Source organism: Liolophura sinensis, chromosome 7 (genome assembly GCF_032854445.1).
Source record: "Liolophura sinensis isolate JHLJ2023 chromosome 7, CUHK_Ljap_v2, whole genome shotgun sequence".
NCBI lineage: Eukaryota > Metazoa > Mollusca > Polyplacophora > Chitonida > Chitonidae > Liolophura > Liolophura sinensis.
Genome location: NC_088301.1, coordinates 31,619,564 through 31,640,487, shown reverse-complemented (window position 1 = coordinate 31,640,487; position 20,924 = coordinate 31,619,564). Strand labels below are relative to the sequence as shown.

The 20,924-nt window shown below is 40.3% G+C and overlaps 1 protein-coding gene across 1 annotated transcript in view; it reads right to left on the bottom strand.

Annotated features, from left to right (window-relative positions):
- LOC135471629 (uncharacterized) overlaps positions 1 to 20,924 on the bottom strand; it is a 53,829-nt gene that overhangs the window by 14,548 nt on the left and 18,357 nt on the right. Inside the window, exon 2 of the mRNA XM_064750928.1 lies at positions 8,202 to 8,276. Coding sequence (XP_064606998.1) covers positions 8,202 to 8,268 — 67 coding nt within the window. The 5' untranslated portion in view covers positions 8,269 to 8,276. The remainder of the gene's footprint in view (positions 1 to 8,201; positions 8,277 to 20,924) is intronic.

Sequence of the window (20,924 nt, the reverse complement as noted above, 5' to 3'; positions counted from 1 at the left end):
AACAGCTTTGTTTGCTGGACAATAATGCTTGACATCTTTCAAACGCAGCCCTGTTGAAAACATCATTTAACTACTACATTAAGCACCAATCAGACAAAGAAATAACATGAAATTGCAACAGTCTTCTTTTGAGATATTACAACTTCCGGTATACACTATACATTACAGGGGCAGTCGAAATAGCAAACGTGTAGGGCCTACTCACGACCAAAATAAATTGCATGTTAAATTCAATTACTACGGAAGCCCATTTGTGTCACGGTGAAAAAAGAAATTTCGCCTCCTTTTCTCGAAATTTCGACATCCTGTCAATGACACACTCTGATGACACACGGAGACATCGTAGGCAGTGATACCCTAGGTTTATGTTATCATTTGCTCCTAATCGCAATATCAGCACAATTACATAAGAAAGTCTTCGACATTTTCTCGAAATCTAGACTTTTTCTGAAAATTTAGACTTTTTTCTCGAAATTTAGACTTTTTTCTCGAAATTTGTACTTTCTGTTGGGTCAATCACATACTCTTATGACACACGGAGACATCGTCTACACTAATACGCAAGGTATGCATGCGTGGTGTGCTCCTAATCGGGATACCATTTGCATGACATAAAAAGTTTTAGAAAGACTTTCCCATGTCCAAATTTCGAGAAAAAAGTCAAAATGTCCACATAAGAAAGTCGAGATTTAGAGAGACAAATTCGGGTTTGCGAGAAAAAAAGTCGAATTTCGAGAAAAGTGTGTAAGTTACATGTGTAACTTAGAAAAGGGATTGAAGACATTAAAGCTATGGCTTTCACCAAAGTATAACAACAGTTTAAAAAAAAGTCCATTAGTTTTATACAATAAGTGATCACAAACTATTCAGTGAATGTGTACTACATACCACATATAGGTCATTATACTACTTTCCTTGTAACGACTTCTGACAGGCATTATTCTGTGCTGGTAGCCAAAGTACTAATGCCTCTGTGTTCTGCTTTATCTATATCCCCTAAAGACACGACACTACAAACATTGCTTTGTGCACAGATGTACACTGTTTTTGTAATTCTTTAGAATTGTAACTTGACAATCCGTTGCCAGACGTTGGTAAGCGAATTCTGGAAGCTTAAATAATTCAGGCGGCCACCAAATCACAAAGTGGCCGTTTTTTAACGACAGCAAACTGGAGGGGAGGGAGAGGAGAAGGGGGGGGGGGCTTTTACGGGGCTGGGATCTCATCCATCCATCTCTTCTGGGAGACAACGCAGAAACGAGAAGTGAGATTCAAGTCAATCCTCCAGAATAAGTTTGATCTAAAACACCACAGGTTTTATTGATTTATAAAGGGAACTTATACCACTGCCTCTAACTGCAGAAGTAAAGCCGTGCTATGTCCCTGGACATTTTAACGGACTGTTCGAATAAGCCGGCCCTTTTTGATCACGTCCATTAAACGTTTGCCCTAGGCCCGGGAACTTCCCGTTTTGCCGTCAAACAGTGATTAGTGCATTAACTTACCTCACCCTAGATTGAAACTCCTTTCGATTTTCTGACGTAATCAAAGTGAGCCATGTCAACCCGTCAGGTCAGTCATGGATTGAACAGGTCGATACAAGAAAGGACAGCTTATGCAAAGCACTTTAATTGATCGCCAATCTATAGTTAATCTGCTTATAAAGTCTGAAACTTCCTATATTAACACATATTTCTTACACTGTCTGTGGGAATTAGACTGTGCGACGAATGTCTAGCCGGTTGCTTACTCTAACATTGTAACAACTTGTTCAAAAGGAGGCAATGAATGTTTGCTTTAATAAATGATTCCGCCTGTTTATAAATTTATTTGACATCTGTTTGGCGTCGTAATGCCTCCTCAAAACTACTTCACTCGCACGACGACGTTAGGTTTATGCAAAGCCGTAACTTGAGTAAATCTGAGCACATCGACAGTGATCATGCACTGGTCGTCTCTTAGAAGAGCTGTATTCAAACACGCGACCTGATTGGTCATGCACTGGTCGTCTCCCAGAAGAGCTTTGTGCAAACACGCGACCTGATTGGTCATGTCTCTTAGAAAACCTGTATTCAAACACTGCACCGGATTGGTCATGCACTGGTCGTCTGTTAGAAGACTTGTGGCCTGACTGGTCATCTAACCGTCATTTTCCAAAAGAGCTGTATTCAAACACGCGACCTGGTTGGTTATGCATTGGTCGTCTGTCAGAAGACCTGTATTCAAACACACCACGTGACTCGTCATGCACTGGTCGTCTCTCAGAACAGCTGTATTCAAACACGCGACCTGGTTGGTCATGCACTGGTCGTCTCTCAGAACAGCTGTATTCATACAAGCGACCTGAATGGTCATGTCTCTCAAAAGACCTGTATTCAAACATGAGACCTGACGTTTCTCAGAAGACCTGTATTCAAACACGCAACCTGTTTGGTCATGGGATGGATTTCTTTCAGAAAAGCTGTATTCAAACACGCGACCTGGTTGATCATGCACTGGTTGTCTCTCAGAAGATCTGTATTCAAACGCTCGATGAACATTGAAGTAAAAATTGATTCATTTCGGTGCTGGCAAGAACTACTGCTATGAACTGGATGCCATGCCTAAAATATCCACTGTCTTTGTCTGCATCAATGAAAACTGTCAATTGCTTTTCTCCAACTTCTTACCAGCTCCATTCACTTTTTATACATTATTTCTCAGTTATTCCCTGGTGTTTAACGTTTATTTTGGAAATGAGCATCGACTTGAAACGCCCATTTATAGTTTACGAGTGATATACAAATGCCGAACTTGACACTTTGAATTCGTTAAAAAAATAGCTTCTCATGCCTTGTGATGTTTGGTCCTTGTCGTAAAGTTCTACAGAGTCTTTGGGTTAGGAACAGTCAGGCAGTGATGCGGAAAAAGGGAATTACAACGCCAAAGAGTAATAAACGGTTTGTCTTCGTAGAATTTTGGGAGGGTTTTGTACTGGCGGACAAAGTCTCCTATGTTAAGAGTATACAGAGATTTTAAGCTAGCCGAAAATTTATTGTTATTACTTATTACCTCTTGAACCTAGATTTTGCCACACGTCGGAAACGTTTAGTGTCATCTAGAACTACACTCCCATGAAACAAGATCAAACATCTGGCAACTTCTATTCAAGTGTCGCAATTTTGTACACGTTTGTATCAAAACGTTGCTATGTGGACCAGGTATAAGTGAATGATGCTGTCAACCTAACTGATAGGTGAGTACGAAACCTAACCGGTCTATGTGCGTAATATTTTTATATACGTGTAAAGCACGACGCATTGTGGTGCGGTCATTTAATTTTCTTGTTAGTTATCAGATTATTGGGCTTCAAAAATCGGACCCGTCTCTCAAGGTTATCGCTTCTTGTTCTAGAGATCAGAAATAATGTTGCATTTGCAAAGTGCACACGAGGGCATGCTATGGTTTGAAAGACAGAACCACGCAGCCTCTTTATTTACACTTATATAAAAAAAGTATTGCCCATGAACCCACTGCAAAGATTACGAGTAATACGGATATAAGAGTAACTGATGTAACTTTTTCTATGTTGTTTTTTCACCGTTCCCATATGTTGACACTCTTGATCAACATCATTTAAGGAAAGCATGCTGGTACTGATTGCAGAGAGGAACGCGTCAAGGGGTGGCTTCACTGCGAATTGTGCATTCTTCGCCACTCTTCTAAGTCCTACAGAGACTAACAATTGGGGATTATAGAGTTCCAGCGGTCAGCGCTGAGCAAATCTCTTTGCCACAATCATTCCTTGCTGCTTGATAATTAAGTGCAAGTATGTTTAATGTTCCCTGGGGCGTATTAACTGGCATAGCGGGATCAACTGAATGGGAAGGGCAATTTTATTGAACTTATTGGCCGACTAGACAGCTGGATAGGGAGGTATCAATTGTTACAATATCCAGTTATCGTCCGCGAGTAATAAGCCGTAACCTTAACACTTGGTCCAAGTACATACCAAGAACTATTGGTTAGGCATTAAATGGACGCAACAATGAATTGTAGCGTCTCTGAGGTAGATAAAAAGTGACACGTCGAGTGAAATAAAACCAGAAACTATCAAGAGTTATAGCTCAGACTTTCCAAAACAGTTTTAAATAAAATGAAAGAAACCCAGGAAACTATTTTAATGCTTGAGAGGATTAATTTAAAGGGCACGCTGTAATATATTTGAAGACAGTTCATGTCTTAAGTTGTTAAACATCAATTAAAGGCAAATCTGGAAGCTATACAAGAACTGGCATATCCTCTTCTTTTTTTAAAAACAAATACTTGACTTTCAGTCCACACAGCACCTAAGTCTATCCTGCACCTATAAATTAGCTCGAGATATGAATTACACAAAATTGCTATATTATGTTGTTACAAATGGTGTTTCGAATTTTCAGGATGATTTTACTCTTGTTTCAGTTTTTCACATATACGATGTTGGTCATTATTATGGATGAGGGAAACCGTGGTGCCCGGCATGAGCCAGCAACTTTTGGCAAGTTACTGATGTACTTTTACCAATGTGTCCAAGGGTGACGGTCCATCGTGTATGTTATCTCACCAGGGGACCGGAATTATGTAGACGAGTCAAGTTCCTAGGTAGGCGTGTCAATTTCCCATTTAAACGAGACAAGTTCCCAGGTAGGCGAGTCATGTTTTCATTTAAGCGAGTCAGGTTCCCACGTAGGCGAGTCAAGTTCCCAGGTAGACGAGTCAAGTTTCCAAGTAAGCGAGACGTAAGTTCCGAAAACAACACATGGATATTTTTGAAAAAAGGGTCACGTGATAATACACTTGCACGGCATTATGTATCCGACTGATGTAATATGATATGTTCACATATGCATGTTTGGTTTGTCTATAAGATTGAGAAAAGATTTAGAAACATTTTGTTCAAAAAATCCTTTTTGTGGACCAGTCAAGCGTCTTGTTTTCCAAGCTGAACGGCTCACTTTGACGGACTAGTCCGTTAAATCCTATTACGTTGTTAAAAGAAATAGTCATTCTAGGTAACAAATGTGCTCAATAGTGCGTGATCATCTCAGGCTGAATTGCTTAAGAAGCCTCTGAGGAAACCTCTTTGATCGTTCTCAATATGGAATCTCACAACCTGTTTTACCCGCCAACGTAGACGCTGGAATAATTGAAAAGGTACATTGGGGTAAGCCTGGTTACATCAAAGAGTTTCTGTACTAGAAGTATCTAATACTCTCTACATCAGCTTGACAGTGCTAGTGTGTAAGACAGTACCACCAGATATGTCTTAAAATCCCAGCTTGTTCTGTATGTAATGCAGCTGATTGAAATCGGAATTTGCTTGTTAAAGGACAAGCAAAAACCAAGACAAACCAAAATGCACCAGTCGTATTTCACGTTCCCCGAAGACTACAGTCAAAGGAAACAGAATAAAAGTTCGCTTGGAATCTAATGTTCATTAATGGCAAACATACACGGACAAATAGCGGCGATTCTGGACATACAGGTACCAGAGTCACAGTAGCAAAGCAAACATGTGTATATGCTTCAAATGCGTTTATCCTGAAATAATCCAATAAAAGTTACATCTAAATCTGTTGTTATCGTCGTAATAGATCACGTATTATGTTATCTTATCTTACAATCAACCCAGTCAAAGACGTACTCGCTATAACAGAGGCGCGGCTTGTAATTATTTTCACAAATCTATATTTTCTTGTTACCTATTTTTCTCCACGCACATGACTGATTCTGACCAAGTAAAACATATTCAGTGATTTAATAATGCCTTTACTCATATCATACGTACTGTGTATGTTTATATATTTGGCCTAATTTTACTTTAGTGGTGTAGTGTTTCTTTGACTCTTGTGCCCTTTGAGGAATGCTATGTCTTGTTTGAACTCAGAACACAGAATTAGATGCATGTTCCCAGATGACTGTTTTGAACGACGCTGCTTTCGCGTCAGTGTACCTTAATATGGCGGAGTCATTACAACTCCATTTCCCTACTGATCAGTCCGCTGCTCTTAAAGAGGCTTGTCCTTGGAACATCGTCAAGTTTCAAAGTGACATGCCAGTGTGTTTGTAGTCACGGATTATTACCAGTGACAAGACTGTTTTAATTTTTACACCGCGGGGGAGAAACTGACGGGTGAATTGAAAGCCGTAAAAATGTGGTGTGTTGTATTAATGCCTCGGCCTGGGAATGGACACGTTAAAAACGCTATCTGATAATGGCGCCTGTCCATAGCAAATTTGTATACAAAAAAAATGAGCGTCAATAAGGAGTGTGGGCAAAGACGAATTCCTCACAGCTTCGTCACGCAAACTCTGTCTATAGGGAATGGAGAAAGTTGAGCGCTAAACAAGTCAGCGGGTACCAGTCACTCAGTGTTGACACCTGATCAGCAGAGAAACACAACCTATGTGCATGGTCAGCGAGCAACTAAAAACATAGACTCTCTTATCAAGCCCAAACTTTTTTCTTTTCTCAACTCTTGTTTTCTTGTCAGAAAAAACGTAGTAGCAGAGGCATCCTCTGTTAACTTCGTTGTGAAACGGCCGTTTTCGGCTAAATGGAATCTTCAGGCACCAAATTGTCTTTAAGACAAACAGAAGAGTGAAGAGATTACATTGACAGCGAGAAGGGAAGACATTAGATTGAACAGCGTTCACACAATGCGAGGGTCGAGTCGGCCCGTCGAATGCGACAAGTCGTATGAAAATAGGACAAGCGTTGTTTCGAGCGATTGTAGCGTTCAACAAATCACATGGTCTGAACACCGCCCGATTTCATTCCACGTTTCTAATTCGACGAGTCGATATGACAAATGACATCGTGCGAACGTGTCGTGGTTACGCGCCTTACTTCTTCGCTGAGAGTAAACTACTAGTATATGGCAAATAAATGGGGAACTTGCCAACACGTGACAACAGACTTTTATTCTCAAACTCAATGTGAAAGAAAGGTTTTGATGAAAGGTAAACTACTTGAACGGCTATACAAGCATTGTTAGCCACATATGGCCATGCGTCAGGACCCAGAGAGTGCGGGATTCCCTGTCCAAGGCTGACGGCCATACAAGCATTGTCAACCACTTATGGCCATGCATCAGGGCCCAGAGCGTGCGGGATTCTCTGTCCCAGTCTGGGCTTGAACTAACACCTCGCGTATCTCCCATTTAAAACCAGCATCTTCACCTCTTTACCAAGCCCTAACACCTCCTAATCCCCCACCATCTCAAAGCACAAATGATGAAGGCCCTGCTTTTATTCTTGTACAGGAATGAAATTACTAAGTTATCTGCCAAAATGCCCACTGGAAATAACGGTCTCCGATATAAAAATGGCAACATTCAAAATGAAGCAAAACGAGGCATTTTTAAAACCATGCAAATGTCATTTAAAATACAAATGACACATTTAAACTTTTTCAAATGTGCTGTCGCTTTTTCCAGCGTGCACTGTTTATTTTTTCAAATGTACTGTCGATTTATCAGATGCACTCTGGCTTTTTCAAATTACCGTCCAGCTGTCCAAATAGTTTGTATCTATGCATAAAAACATAAATCTATCAGCCTTCAAACAAAAGTTCAGTGTGTTTGGAATCGTCTGTTTTAGCTTATAACTACAGTATCACGGCCCCGCAATCAAACACATTCACACAGTCAGCCGTACAGAACTCCTATGGATGCAGATATTGCTGGTTTTGTCAGGAAAAATTGCCCATTTGGTCAGGAGACATTGCCTAATTTGTTAGGAGACATGGCTGGTTTTGTCAGGAGACATTGCCTAATTTGTCAGGAAGCATTGTTGATTTAGGCGAAAGGTATTGCTGGTTTTGTCACGAGATATTGCTGGTTTTGTTACGCGACTGTGCTGGCTTTGTTAGATGTCATTGTCGATTTTGTCAGGAGACATTGATGGTTTTATCAGAAGGTATTGTGGATTTATGGACAAGATATTGCTGGTTTTGTCAGGAGATATTAGCGGTTTTGTCACGGGACACAGTCGGTTTTGTCAGGAGACGTTGCCGGATTTGCTAAGTGTCATTGCCGATTTGTCGGGAAACATTACTGATTTTGTTTGTGTTTTCAGGAGCCACTACTGATTTAGCCAAAAGGTACGGCTAGTTTTGTCAAGGCATACGGACGTTTTCGTTAGCTCCAAGTCAGGGAATGAGATGAAGTGTACGTTACCTGTGTGTAGCAAAACTGTAAAGATCAAAGCAGGGGCTAAGGTAAGCAATCCTGTACACCGCACCATGGTTTTATCTGCAAGAACAAAACGACAAGGTATTACAAAGTGGGTAAACCAGTTTCAAACGCCTAATAAGAGTCAGATAAAAGGTCTTGGAAAAGTAGATTGAAGCATTTGTGTTAGTGAGTTATCGATGGAATGGGATTCTCTGTTGGTGTGGGTAGGACGGGGGGGGGGGGGGGGGATAGGGAAAGGTGAATCAGATGGCTTTGGCCTTCACACTAAAACGGGAAAAGGCCAACTTTAGCAATCGTCCGGGAAATTCGAAAATGCGATCATAAGACTGGGCTAAACGAAGATATCAAATGTCTTTGCTAAAATGTCTTTCCCTTTAAAGGATACCGATTTAACGCCCACCATCTCTGACACCGAGACCATGTTTTAACATGTAGTCTCATTACGATTATCAAGGAGAAGCTGTTAGCTATACCCATAACTGTATTTTGCATTATCTACAGAAAACATAAAAGGCGTATAGCGAAGTGTGTAAACTCCTGGGCCCAGTTGTTCAAAACTGTTTCAAAACTCATAAAACTACCAGATTTAACTTTAATCCAAGTCTTCAGTTTTGTACTTAGCCCCAGCAAAATTGTGTATCAGTGTGAATGTGAATGGCACTTCACATTAAATATTAAACTAAATTTGCTGCTGTTATACTTTGACTTTGGACAAATACATTGGCTGCTGAGTTTGGCTAAAATTTTAAATATAAAGTAGGACTTAATACCAGTATTAACTAATACACCTTCGAACAACTGGACCACGTAACACAGCGAAGAATCATCAGACTATGCGCTTGTCTCACACCAGTACGGCCTGGGAAGGTTTATCACAGATGTTTCCTCCATCCACAAACAGTTATGGCAGATGTTTCCTCCATCCACAAACCGTTATCATGTAAGTGAAAAATTCTTAACTATGACTTAAACAGCAAACAAATAAATGATGAACGCTACATGCAAATACTTAAAAAGTAAACAGTGCGGAAACGCCAATCTGGCCCCGAGCATGGGAAACGCGGCACGGTTGGTGTAAACACTGACCCAGGGTGCACACAGTGTGAAATCAAATCGTTGTAAAGAGTGTAAATATCTAAACGACTTGGTCTATTCTTGTCTAGCCAGTACAAGCTTGTCTCTGACGGTCATTTGCCTTGCTTCCGCTACAATTACAGCAGAAACCAACCAACAGTAATCATTTCATCTAAGTTTTGTTGGGATGTGCGTGCGCTGATACAGCACATATTCCCGATAACATCAGACCTAAAGCTCAAGGATGGTAGCCAGAACAGAAGACTTTATCACAAGATGTGAATGCTGTACATGGCAGGACTGATTTTAACTGTAATTATTTTAGATACCATTTCAAACGATTCAGTGGATTTTAACGATGGTAAACTGACAAGAGGCTAGATTTCACCCGGGTATGCTACATGTGATAATTTGCCAAGGAACACCATGTCGTCGCTGCATTGGTTATAGTGTTTCTGTGCTGCAATCATTTATACGGTAACGTAAGGTAAATAATCAATGTCAGCCTTGGTTGATTCACTTTTATAAAGCACAGAATGTGACCCTTAACCATCGAGGCGTCAAAACAGATATTCGTATACCATCCGTCAAACAAAATGGATGTTCGAGGTCAATAATCCCAAGACCAATTCCCAAAAAAACGTTAAGCATACACCGACAGATAACTATAAATGTATATAAATTACGAAATTAAGACGGATCCATACAAGGAGAAGCAGTCAGCAGTTTTCAGTGATATTGCAAACTAATAGCAGCCAAACATATTTATATTCTACCTAAATTCACACTCAAACACAGCATCCAATATCGGTTAATCTAACTGCACGTTCATATGACACCAAGCTTGATGAGTCGTTTGGAAGAAGGCTTAAAAGAACAGGTATGAAACTTTCCAAGTTCTAAAGCTGATGGAAGCTGACGGGGTTATGGTTAAGGGGATATCTAGGAAGAAACCAGGCGAAAGTTAAAATGAAATTCAGACTACACCATGCAGTATACATATATGGATTACGCGTATACACATTTCTATGCTGCATCTCATTTCGCTTGTATTTCATCGGACCACGCTGTTTTGGGGATTATATAATCTTTGTCGACCAGGTTTCTAAGAGATAAGAGATAAGTCATTTCACTACTACAATTTCAATTAATAGTTGTGTGATGCACACGTGTTAATTCCTGCATTGCTACACGTTCCACATTTCTACACGTCCCGCATTGCTACACGTTCCACATTTCTACACGTCCCGCATTGCTGCACGTCCCACATTGCTGCACGTCCCACATTGCTACGCGTATATTTCGTTAAAGAATGATATTTGCTTCATAACTTAGTGCTCATCTGAGTGACAGCGTTTAAGGTGAGTATGTATACACAAAGCTGGCAACCTATCAGTTCCTAACAGCATTATAGCTATAAGAGATTACACTTTCTGGATATTACCAGTTCATAACCTACACTATTTCTTCAAGTCAAAAATAAACGTTAAACCATGGACGAGGTTACATGGGCGTCTAAAGTAATTCATGTTCGGATAATAAGACTCTATAAAATACTACTACCATTCCTTAACTGAAAAATGTGTGACAATGACAGTGATGTTTATGGGTACAGCAAAACAGGAAACACGTAATAGGCAACCGCACCTCGACAGCTACTTGATAAACCTGTTGTATTAAAACCGCTACAGAACCAGCAAAAGTCTGCATCACACCCTTTGGTTACAGACTAATAAACTATTAAATCAACAAGGACCTCGGGTTTGGAAACAAAGATTACTAGCTTTATAGCTATTATACATGTACATATGCTACAGTGCATGACACGTTATAATTATGATGCATGTACTGGACTGTATGACACTGCATAACTATAATGTATGGCTATAATGCATTTACTAGATTGTTACACTGCATAGCTACAGGGGCCTCCGTGGCTCAGTTGGTTAGCGCTGCTAGCGCAGCGTAATGACCCAGGAGTCTCTCACCAATGCAGTCGCTGTGAGTTCAAGTAAAGCTCATGCTGGATTCCTCTCCGATGGTCGTGGGTTTCATAATGCAGGCCGTCGTCGTATAAGTGAAATATTCTTGAGTACGGCGTAAAACACCAATCAAATAAATAAATGCATATTTACAATACATGTACTAGAATGCACACTCTAGATTGTATGACACTGTATAGCGATAATGCAAGTACTAGATTGTATGACACTGTATCGCGATAATACACGTACTAGACTGTATGACACTGCATGGCTGTAATGTATATACTAGAGTGTGTCACACCTCACAAGCATGGCAAATAGGCTGTGCGTAGTGGTCTCTTCACAAGGGAACGTTTGTGGTATTCCACAATTCACACACACGCACACACACACCCACACACAAAAGCTATTGCCTAGTTTGGAATACGCCCCAGCTGGAATTCTAAACATCCTGATATCTGACTGGACAAAGACGAGCATGGTTCCTTGAAGCACATTTAGAGTTCACGCGTCTAATGAGTGCTCCCGTTTTGGTATCATTAGCATTGATTAACACACGTTTCGTAAGTTGATAATCATATTTTCCCCTCTGCTGAACTTTATTAGGAGCAGGTGTTTCCTTCGGAAGCGAAAAACAAAGACCCCCGAAACCATATTTACTTTTACCCTGTCTACGTTGCAAATGACAGTGAAACAAAGATTCTTATCTTATCTTCACATAAGATGACATGCAATCTGAAGCACTTAAGTAGAGCATCTACCTTATTCACCTGGATGATGTACACAAGACAACATGCAAACCCAAATATTTAACTACATGTACAGCATCTTATTCATTCACTGGCATACATAGGGTGACAGGAAATACAACATGCTTAAGTACAGCATCTTATTCATTCACCGGCCTACACAGGGTGACATAAAACACAACATGCTTAAGTACAGCATCTTATTCATTCACCGGCCTACACAGGGTGACATGAAACACAACATGTTTAAGTACAGCATCTTATTCATTCACCGGCCTACACAGGGTGACATAAAACACGACATGCTTAAGTACAGCATCTTATTCATTCACCGGCCTACACAGGGTGACATAAAACACAACATGCTTAAGTACAGCATCTTATTCATTCACCGGCCTACACAGGGTGACATGAAACACAACATGTTTAAGTACAGCATCTTATTCATTCACCGGCCTACACAGGGTGACATAAAACACGACATGCTTAAGTACAGCATCTTATTCATTCACCGGCCTACACAGGGTGACATGAAATACAACATGCTTAAGTACAGCATCTTATTCATTCACCGGCCTACACAGGGTGACATGAAACACAACATGTTTAAGTACAGCATCTTATTCATTCACCGGCCTACACAGGGTGACATAAAACACGACATGCTTAAGTACAGCATCTTATTCATTCACCGGCCTACACAGGGTGACATAAAACACGACATGCTTAAGTACAGCATCTTATTCATTCACCGGCCTACACAGGGTGACATAAAACACAACATGCTTAAGTACAGCATCTTATTCATTCACCGGCCTACACAGGGTGACATGAAACACAACATGTTTAAGTACAGCATCTTATTCATTCACCGGCCTACACAGGGTGACATAAAACACGACATGCTTAAGTACAGCATCTTATTCATTCACCGGCCTACACAGGGTGACATAAAACACGACATGCTTAAGTACAGCATCTTATTCATTCACCGGCCTACACAGGGTGACATGAAATACAACATGTTTAAGTACAGCATCTTATTCATTCACCGCCCTACACAGAGTGACATAAAATCCAACATGCTTAAGTACAGCATCTTATTCATTCACCGGCCTACACAGGGTGACATAAAACACAACATGCTTAAGTACAGCATCTTATTCATTCACCGGCCTACACAGGGTGACATAAAACACAACATGCTTAAGTACAGCATCTTATTCATTCACCGGCCTACACAGGGTGACATAAAACACAACATGCTTAAGTACAGCATCTTATTCATTCACCGCCCTACACAGAGTGACATAAAACACAACATGCTTAAGTACAGCATCTTATTCATTCACCGCCCTACACAGAGTGACATAAAATACAGCGTGCTTATGACGACTTACAGCATGAAGTACTTAAGTACAGAATGTTTTATATTCAAGAGGATGAAAACAGAGAGATCTTTGTCAGCCTAAAGAAATATTCCTAGAATGCTTTATATATTAAGTGCTATTCTTTTATGACCCGAGACGACAGTCTGCTATTGCTTTAGACATCTGGATTTTTTTAGCTATTTGCATTGTCTAGCGAGATAAGCCAACAGAGACAACATGCGAACATCGTAAGTCTTACAGAAAACCTGTGTAAAGATCTGGGCGTCAACACAAAGCATTCCGTGGTCGAATGGTGGAATCGCGTCGTCACCCCCATCAATGTGTGCTAAAATTATCTGCCCAGTTTCAATTTAACGTTTGGTTCCTTAATCGTTTAATATTTATATTGCTCTGAAGGAGGTGCGGTCTGCTCTGTCTAGCATTTCAGCGCTTCTGTTAAGACATTAAGGTAACGTCCGTCCAAAAATGTAGGTACTCTACTGCACAGACACGTTCATATTCGTCATAGGTCCATATGTGGATTTGCTGACTTGGGGTTCGATCCAAATTGGAGATCCACATTTTTCAGGCTTGAATTGACGTGCAGTTTGCTTCAGACTGACGTGACCGTGCTGAGTTGACGTTAACTGTCAGAGAAAGTAATGCCAACCTTTCTACGAAAACGGTGCGTCTCCCACCTTTGATCAGATTCCCTTTCTCTTGTATTTCACACGTACAGAAGAGAGGCTTTGTGTCATATCGTTAATCAAACTTCGACGTGGCCTTCTATGAAAAGTTTCATCATACTTGACTAATATTTGAGCTTATCCATCAGACGTTTTGACAAGCCATTGGTACTTTACCATACATAACAGCATACACGGACGAATGTTCGAGTTCGTCTTGAATGATAAGAAAGATCAACCGGACCAGCACAAAATTGTGTCTATTGCTTTGACCGTCACTCTCTCGGCTAAGAAAATGGAGGAGAGTCATTGAAAGGGCCTTTTCCGGTCTGGTGGGTTTTAAGCTTCTTGGTGATGATAATGCATGTCACAAAAGTTAAATGGTTTTCCCCGCAAATACGGAAAACTTCAGATGGGCTTGATTTAAAGTGAATCAATTTACTGGGTTTTATGATATCAAGGTGCAGGAGAGGTTTATAAGAAGCAATTTACGTTCTGTAGGCCTGGAATGGCTTTGACGACAAATCAAAAGATGCGTTCAAAATCTAGAGGTCGTGAAAGACATGCGTATACCAGTAATCAACTGTCTTGGTCAATAAATCGCACAACCAATTACTAAAACAAGGTTCAATACAAATCACCAAAGATCTTACAAAGTATATTAGGAATTAGGAGGGAGTTTCATTTATGCAAGGGAGGCTCAAGGGATGTTGTGTGCTTGTATTTCATTTTTAAAAACATTTATAAATTTAATCAGTATCTAATGGTAAAAAGTGGTAACCGTGAAAGTTGTAGTTAATCAAAATTATGTATCACAGTTGTGCTTTGATTGCACCTGTTAATATAGCCTACGTGGGATTTTAACACGATGAATATATGGCCATTAGCACAGGGTTAAGGGAAATCAGACACAATTATGAAGTACAGCGCTCCGTTCACAAGAAAACAAGAAACATACTCATTATACTCTATGTACCCCAAGGCATCTTGTACGGATTATCTTCGCAGTACTTCCTAATTTAGCTCGTAATTTAGCCGGAGAGTAAACCACCGACATTTGGCAAGTTACTGAAAACTTTCCTACATGTGGCTTACAGATACATGTATGCCCACCATACTGGTGAAAAAGAAGTGGTCTTAAACGAACATTATAACGTACAAACAGCCACACCTGCCTTGTCGACAGTTTGTTGTCAGTGGATAATGAAAACGAAGGTGTTTAGAAATAGCATGAACAAGCCTTACATTCATGTCAAATACCGTAAATTCATCTCGACAAAACACAGTGGGAGGGTCTTTGCAGCAACATGCGGATGGACGTGGGTTTCCCCCCGGGCTTTGCCCGGTTTCCTCCCGCCAGAATGCTGGCCCCCGGCGAATAAGTGAAATGTTCTTCAGTACGTCGTAAAACACCTATCAAATAAATAAATAAATAACAAAACACAGGCGTTGTGATTAAGGGCAATTGCACCTTCGGTAAACAGTACACGTGGGTTTTACGATTATGGACTTGGAACGTCCCTTCGCAGTCTACGAGTGATACTTCAGACTTCGTACGGGCGCTGGTTTGGATTTCAAATGGATACCATGGGGAATGCAAATACAGCCAACAGAGAGAAGCAGTTAAGAAAAAGCCGAATTCTGAAGCCTACAGAATGAATGGAATATCCACTGTGTGATGTGTGGTGGCCACTGGCGCCTGCAGGTCACAGGGGATACTAAGAGAATTTATTTGGATAATTTATTGTTAGTTTGGTGGAATTGTTCGAACCGTGTCCGTGAACTGATTGCATTTCACAGTGTGCACATTGGCACGCTCATATCGCCAGCAGATTTCTAATAGCTATCCACCGGACCATCTGCGTTCATCCTGTAGCCTCGGAATCCCAATGAAGCTGTACAATATAGGACAAGCGTAGTGGCAACAGAGTTGAATGACACCAAGTTTGAACTAAGCGCATGCCATGTAATCTCATAAAACAAGGGCTACATCGCAAAATGATCACAGTGTTCATTCCGGATTTACTTTTTTTTTATTAGGCCTACATAGCGAAATTGGTATCGGAGAACTGGTCAGTTCAATTGAGGCGTGGTGTCAGACGGTTTGTCAGGTATTTGTCGAAGGCCGGTGATTTTCTCCGGATTCATGCTGGTTTCCTCCCAGCAAATACCTGAACCTCGAAACATATAAGTTAAAAATTCTAGGGAAGTGAGTGTACTAGGAAGAAAACCCAGTGGAATAAATATGTAAATAAATACATATTACCTGTGCGTTCCTCTCAATAATCAAAACAAAGCAGTAGGTTGCTTATTTTTACATTTTCACGCAATGCTAGCGTCAGCTAGGATAATATTCTACCTGCTATCTTGCGGCATTACAAACTTTCCTTACCACCACGGCTTCAGTTCTTATGATAGTTTGGTGGTAAGCGGCGCTTTCTACACCGTGATGTGGAAAAGTGTACATTCCTAGATAAGAAAGTACGAGGCGCCAAGCGCAGAGGACTTTGGTATCCAGGATATGTACAGTTACGACGTCTTTCTCCCACTTCTATTCGCCACGATATGGCTGAGATATTGCCGATGTGGCGTTAAGCCATAATCATTCATTCCCACTTCTAAACAGTTGCATTACAATAAAGGATTTCTTAAACTGCGCAGATGACACGGGGATATGTTATAGCTCTGATTTTTTATGTATGGCGACACGAATTTAGGAAAGTACGGCTGCCGTACTTTCCTGAACGATAAATTACGATTTCTGAATACAGTGACGTCACAACAAATGTTTTATTCTGCTACATTGCGATGATGTTTTAATGTATCAATGCCTGCATGTTTACAATGCTGCTTCAGTGAACATCATGACATTAAGCCAAGTGTCAGTCACATCATACTAACACCTGGCCCACTTTTACAGGACCATTTTCATGTGCTGAGTGCCAAACAAGCAAGCAGCATGATTGCCGTTATGGATGCTCCAGGTGATGCAGTCGAAAGTTGGAGATCGACTGTCTAATATAAAAGGCATAGCGAGTGGAACGAAGGCATAGACGACAATGTGGTAGTTGGCAAATGGTCACACGTAACCAGTGAATTGCGGCGTGTTGGGGACTTACCTGAATGACGGTTTTGTTCCAATTGCGTACGTAAATGCTCAAAAAGCGGTCTGAAGTTATTCAAAATACTGTGAACATGCGGATGGTCGTGGGTTTCCCCCGGGCACTGTGAGGTTTCCTCCCACCTTAATGCTGGCCGCCGTCGTATAAGTGAAATATTCTTCAGTACGGTGTAAAGCATAAAACAAATAAATAAATAAATCAAAATCCTGTGTTGTCGTTACATTAAGAGATGAAAAGAATGCAAAATCTAAGCGTCAAAAGAGACATTCTTATACCAGCCGTCAATGAAAATGGACGAGCAGAGTCTCATTAACAAAGCGGTCGCAGGAAAAGTTGATTGTAACTACCGTTCATTTAACATGCTGGTTACAATCAACTTAGCGTACAATGACTTTGTGGAAGAGGCTGTTGGACCTTCATGCCAGATGATGGAAGGGGGCAGATACCAGCAGAATATGTCTTAAACTGTACTGGCTATCACATGGCACCAACTCTATGGCAGTGAGTTTAAACAAGAATATATGGTAAGCAAATCCCATGGGTGTGCTACGAAGAAAAGCCATTGCTGTGGTGAACGTTAAAGAGTTTGTTATGGATATGCATGCAACTTCCACAGCAATAAATAATAAATAGTGAACTACACGTGTAGATGAAATGTAGCATTCCAGCTTTATATCGCTCTATCAGTGATTAAAACAAAATTTAATATATTCCAAATCTGTTATTGTTTCTGGGATCATTTAAATAAAGCAAAGTCAGAGTACCGTCTGTTATTGTTTTTGTACCCCTAGGGTATTTATTGAATGACCAGTTATTCATGAAGATCCTATTCCACAGGCAACACTTGCCATCTAATCATTGTGTTTCGTCTATGGATTCTAAGCTAACTGCAGAGAAACATTATCCTTGGGGTCGAAGAAACTGCACCGGTTTCTTGTTACATAGAATGAAATAGGTAAATGAATAAAGTACTGATTTCTTAAGTAAACACTTCCCACACTGAATTATCTGGAATGAACACAAACTAACAGTTTGTGGATTTTACCTTTGTTTTTCATTCAAGAGAAATAACCTTAGCAGGCTTATACTATATTTTGATAAAAAAAGACAACAACATATGTTTCTGTAAAGATATAAGTTATATTATAGGCTGTATTTGGAATGAACAACAACCGTCATGCGTAAAAAATAAAGAATTAGGCTTGAGTAGTATCTCTGGTTTATGATGTTCAGGACCTATACGGATTTCAGTTACACTCGTATGTCATGGTATTAACATTATACTGGTGACTCTCAATTTGTCATAAGATATCTCAGTGTTATTGATAAACTGCTAATCGAATTAAAGATGATAAATGTTCAAAGCCGTAGTTGATGTATATAGAACATGCCCTACTTTCTTCATAAGTATATACATAAATACGATATACAAGTCCAATTTTAATATTGTTGAACAAGAGCTAGATATAATTCGATTACTGAACAAGAGTTATATACCACTGAAACCTGAACTGAAAGAGCAGTGATCACGCGAAATGCACTACAAGGGGAACGAGGAGAAACTGCACAGAAATGAAGTCACACCTAATGTACTGTAAGAGGCAGGAGCAGAAACTGTACAGAGCTGAAGTAACATCCGCTATACTGTATGGGAAATGAAGAGGAACTGAGCACAACAGAAGTCACACCAAATATACTTTCTGAGAAATCATGAAGAACTGCAAGGAACAGAAGTCATCCCTAAAGTACCGTATGAAGCAGGAGGAGATACTGCACACAGCAGAAGTCACGTCTGATGTACTACATGAGACAGAAGGAAAAAATGCACAGAGAAGAAGTTATACACAATATACTGTATGAGGCAGGAGGGGAAACTGCACAGGGCAGGACACGCCTAATGTACTGCATGAGGCAGGAGGGGAAACTGCACAGAGCAGGACACGCCTAATGTACTGCATGAGGCAGGAGGGGAAACTGCACAGGGCAGGACACGCCTAATGTACTGCATGAGGCAGGAGGGGAAACTGCACAGGGCAGGACACGCCTAATGTACTGCATGAGGCAGGAGGGGAAACTGCACAGAGCAGAAATAACATAAAATACACTGCATAAGAAATGGAACAGTCCGTGACAACAACACAATTTTTATAGATAAACCTGACAAATTCGTATTAAAGAGAAGTGGACGAGTGCAGTTTATAGACTATTGTCATTATGAAAGTGCTCTTTATTAAAATGATATATTGCAGGAAAAATAAACCATGCCGTCAAAAGAAGCTAATCTGGCCTGAGGCGTAAGGGTAGAATAAGAATCCCAAGTGCTCACAAATTTGTTAAGCTCTGGATAGATTAGTATATTAAGGGATTGTGCCACGTTTGTGGGATACACGATTTGTTTCCAAGGCTTATATCCAGACTTCTGTAGGGATCAATATGAGGATATTTACAGATGACAGGGATTAGCGTTGATATTACAGAGGAAAAGCTGTACGGTAGACAATTCTTAGCGCACTAGTCTAACGTCAGTGAAAGACCTGACGGATTTCACCGATCAATGCTTCCTCCCACTTAAACTGTTTACAAAGAGATAGCTTATTCTCGTGAGATCTCGAGAGATCAGCCCGCGCGTGAATGAGATCACTTGGGCAAATAATAGAAAACGAGTACACATATAGAACAGGAGAAGGCTTAAACAGTTTTACCACCTTCAGATGTTAGAGCTTAACGAATTGGTCATAACCATAGGATTGTGCTGTTTTGTTTGCTGGAAGTCTGGACATAAAACTGATCTCATCATTTCCCAAGTCTATATAAGAGGTAATGTCAGGAATGAAAGCTATGAACAAAGAGATCGTAGTTACAATCGATTGTAAGCCCTACAGTTGAGTTTAGAATCAACTGTAACTTTTCGGATTTACAAAAGGCAAAACTTGACTCATACATAAAGGTGGTATGTATAAATGGGCAATGTACCAGTGAAGAGCTTTTCTTGCCTTCATTTTCAGTGTTCTACATCATAATGATTTTGCAGATAACAACAACAACATGAGAAAAAAAAAAACTTTCGTAGCACCTATTATCGAGAGTTAAACTGCACAGCTTTGTAAATAAATAAAAGTGATATCAAGAATGAAGAGCAATAAGAATGAAAATAATGAGGTTTGCATTACGCTTTTCTGTAAGTCTTTTCTACTCCTTTGCATTTCTCAAATGATTATTTCTGCGTCTCTTGAGCCGTGTTCGCACAGGGCGATTGTTTAGTCGACCTGTCGAATTCGATTAGCTGAACTGAAATAGGACATAGGCTATTTCATGCGTTTGTAACATCGACAAATCGCATTGTCTGAACGCGGCTTAAGAAAGAGACTTGTCATATTTCCAATTCACTTCTCGAATTCAACGAGTGAACGTGGCTTTACTGATGATTAGGAAATGTTAAAATAAGAAAGTGCTATTGATTTCGATATTCGTATGCCACATATGTCCCAGACCCAAAATACGCTCTAAATCTATGCGTAGGGTTAATTCGGTTCGATTGCAAACAAATTTCAACAATGTGAAATGAATAATATAAACGAATAAAAATTGGGAAACTAAAAAAGGGACCTGTTGTATGTATGTATGCATGCTTGGGCTTTCACGTCGTACTTAACAATTTTTCAGTCACATGACGACGAGGAGCCATTAGGGGTGACTTTTCATGGCAGGGCGAGTCCATG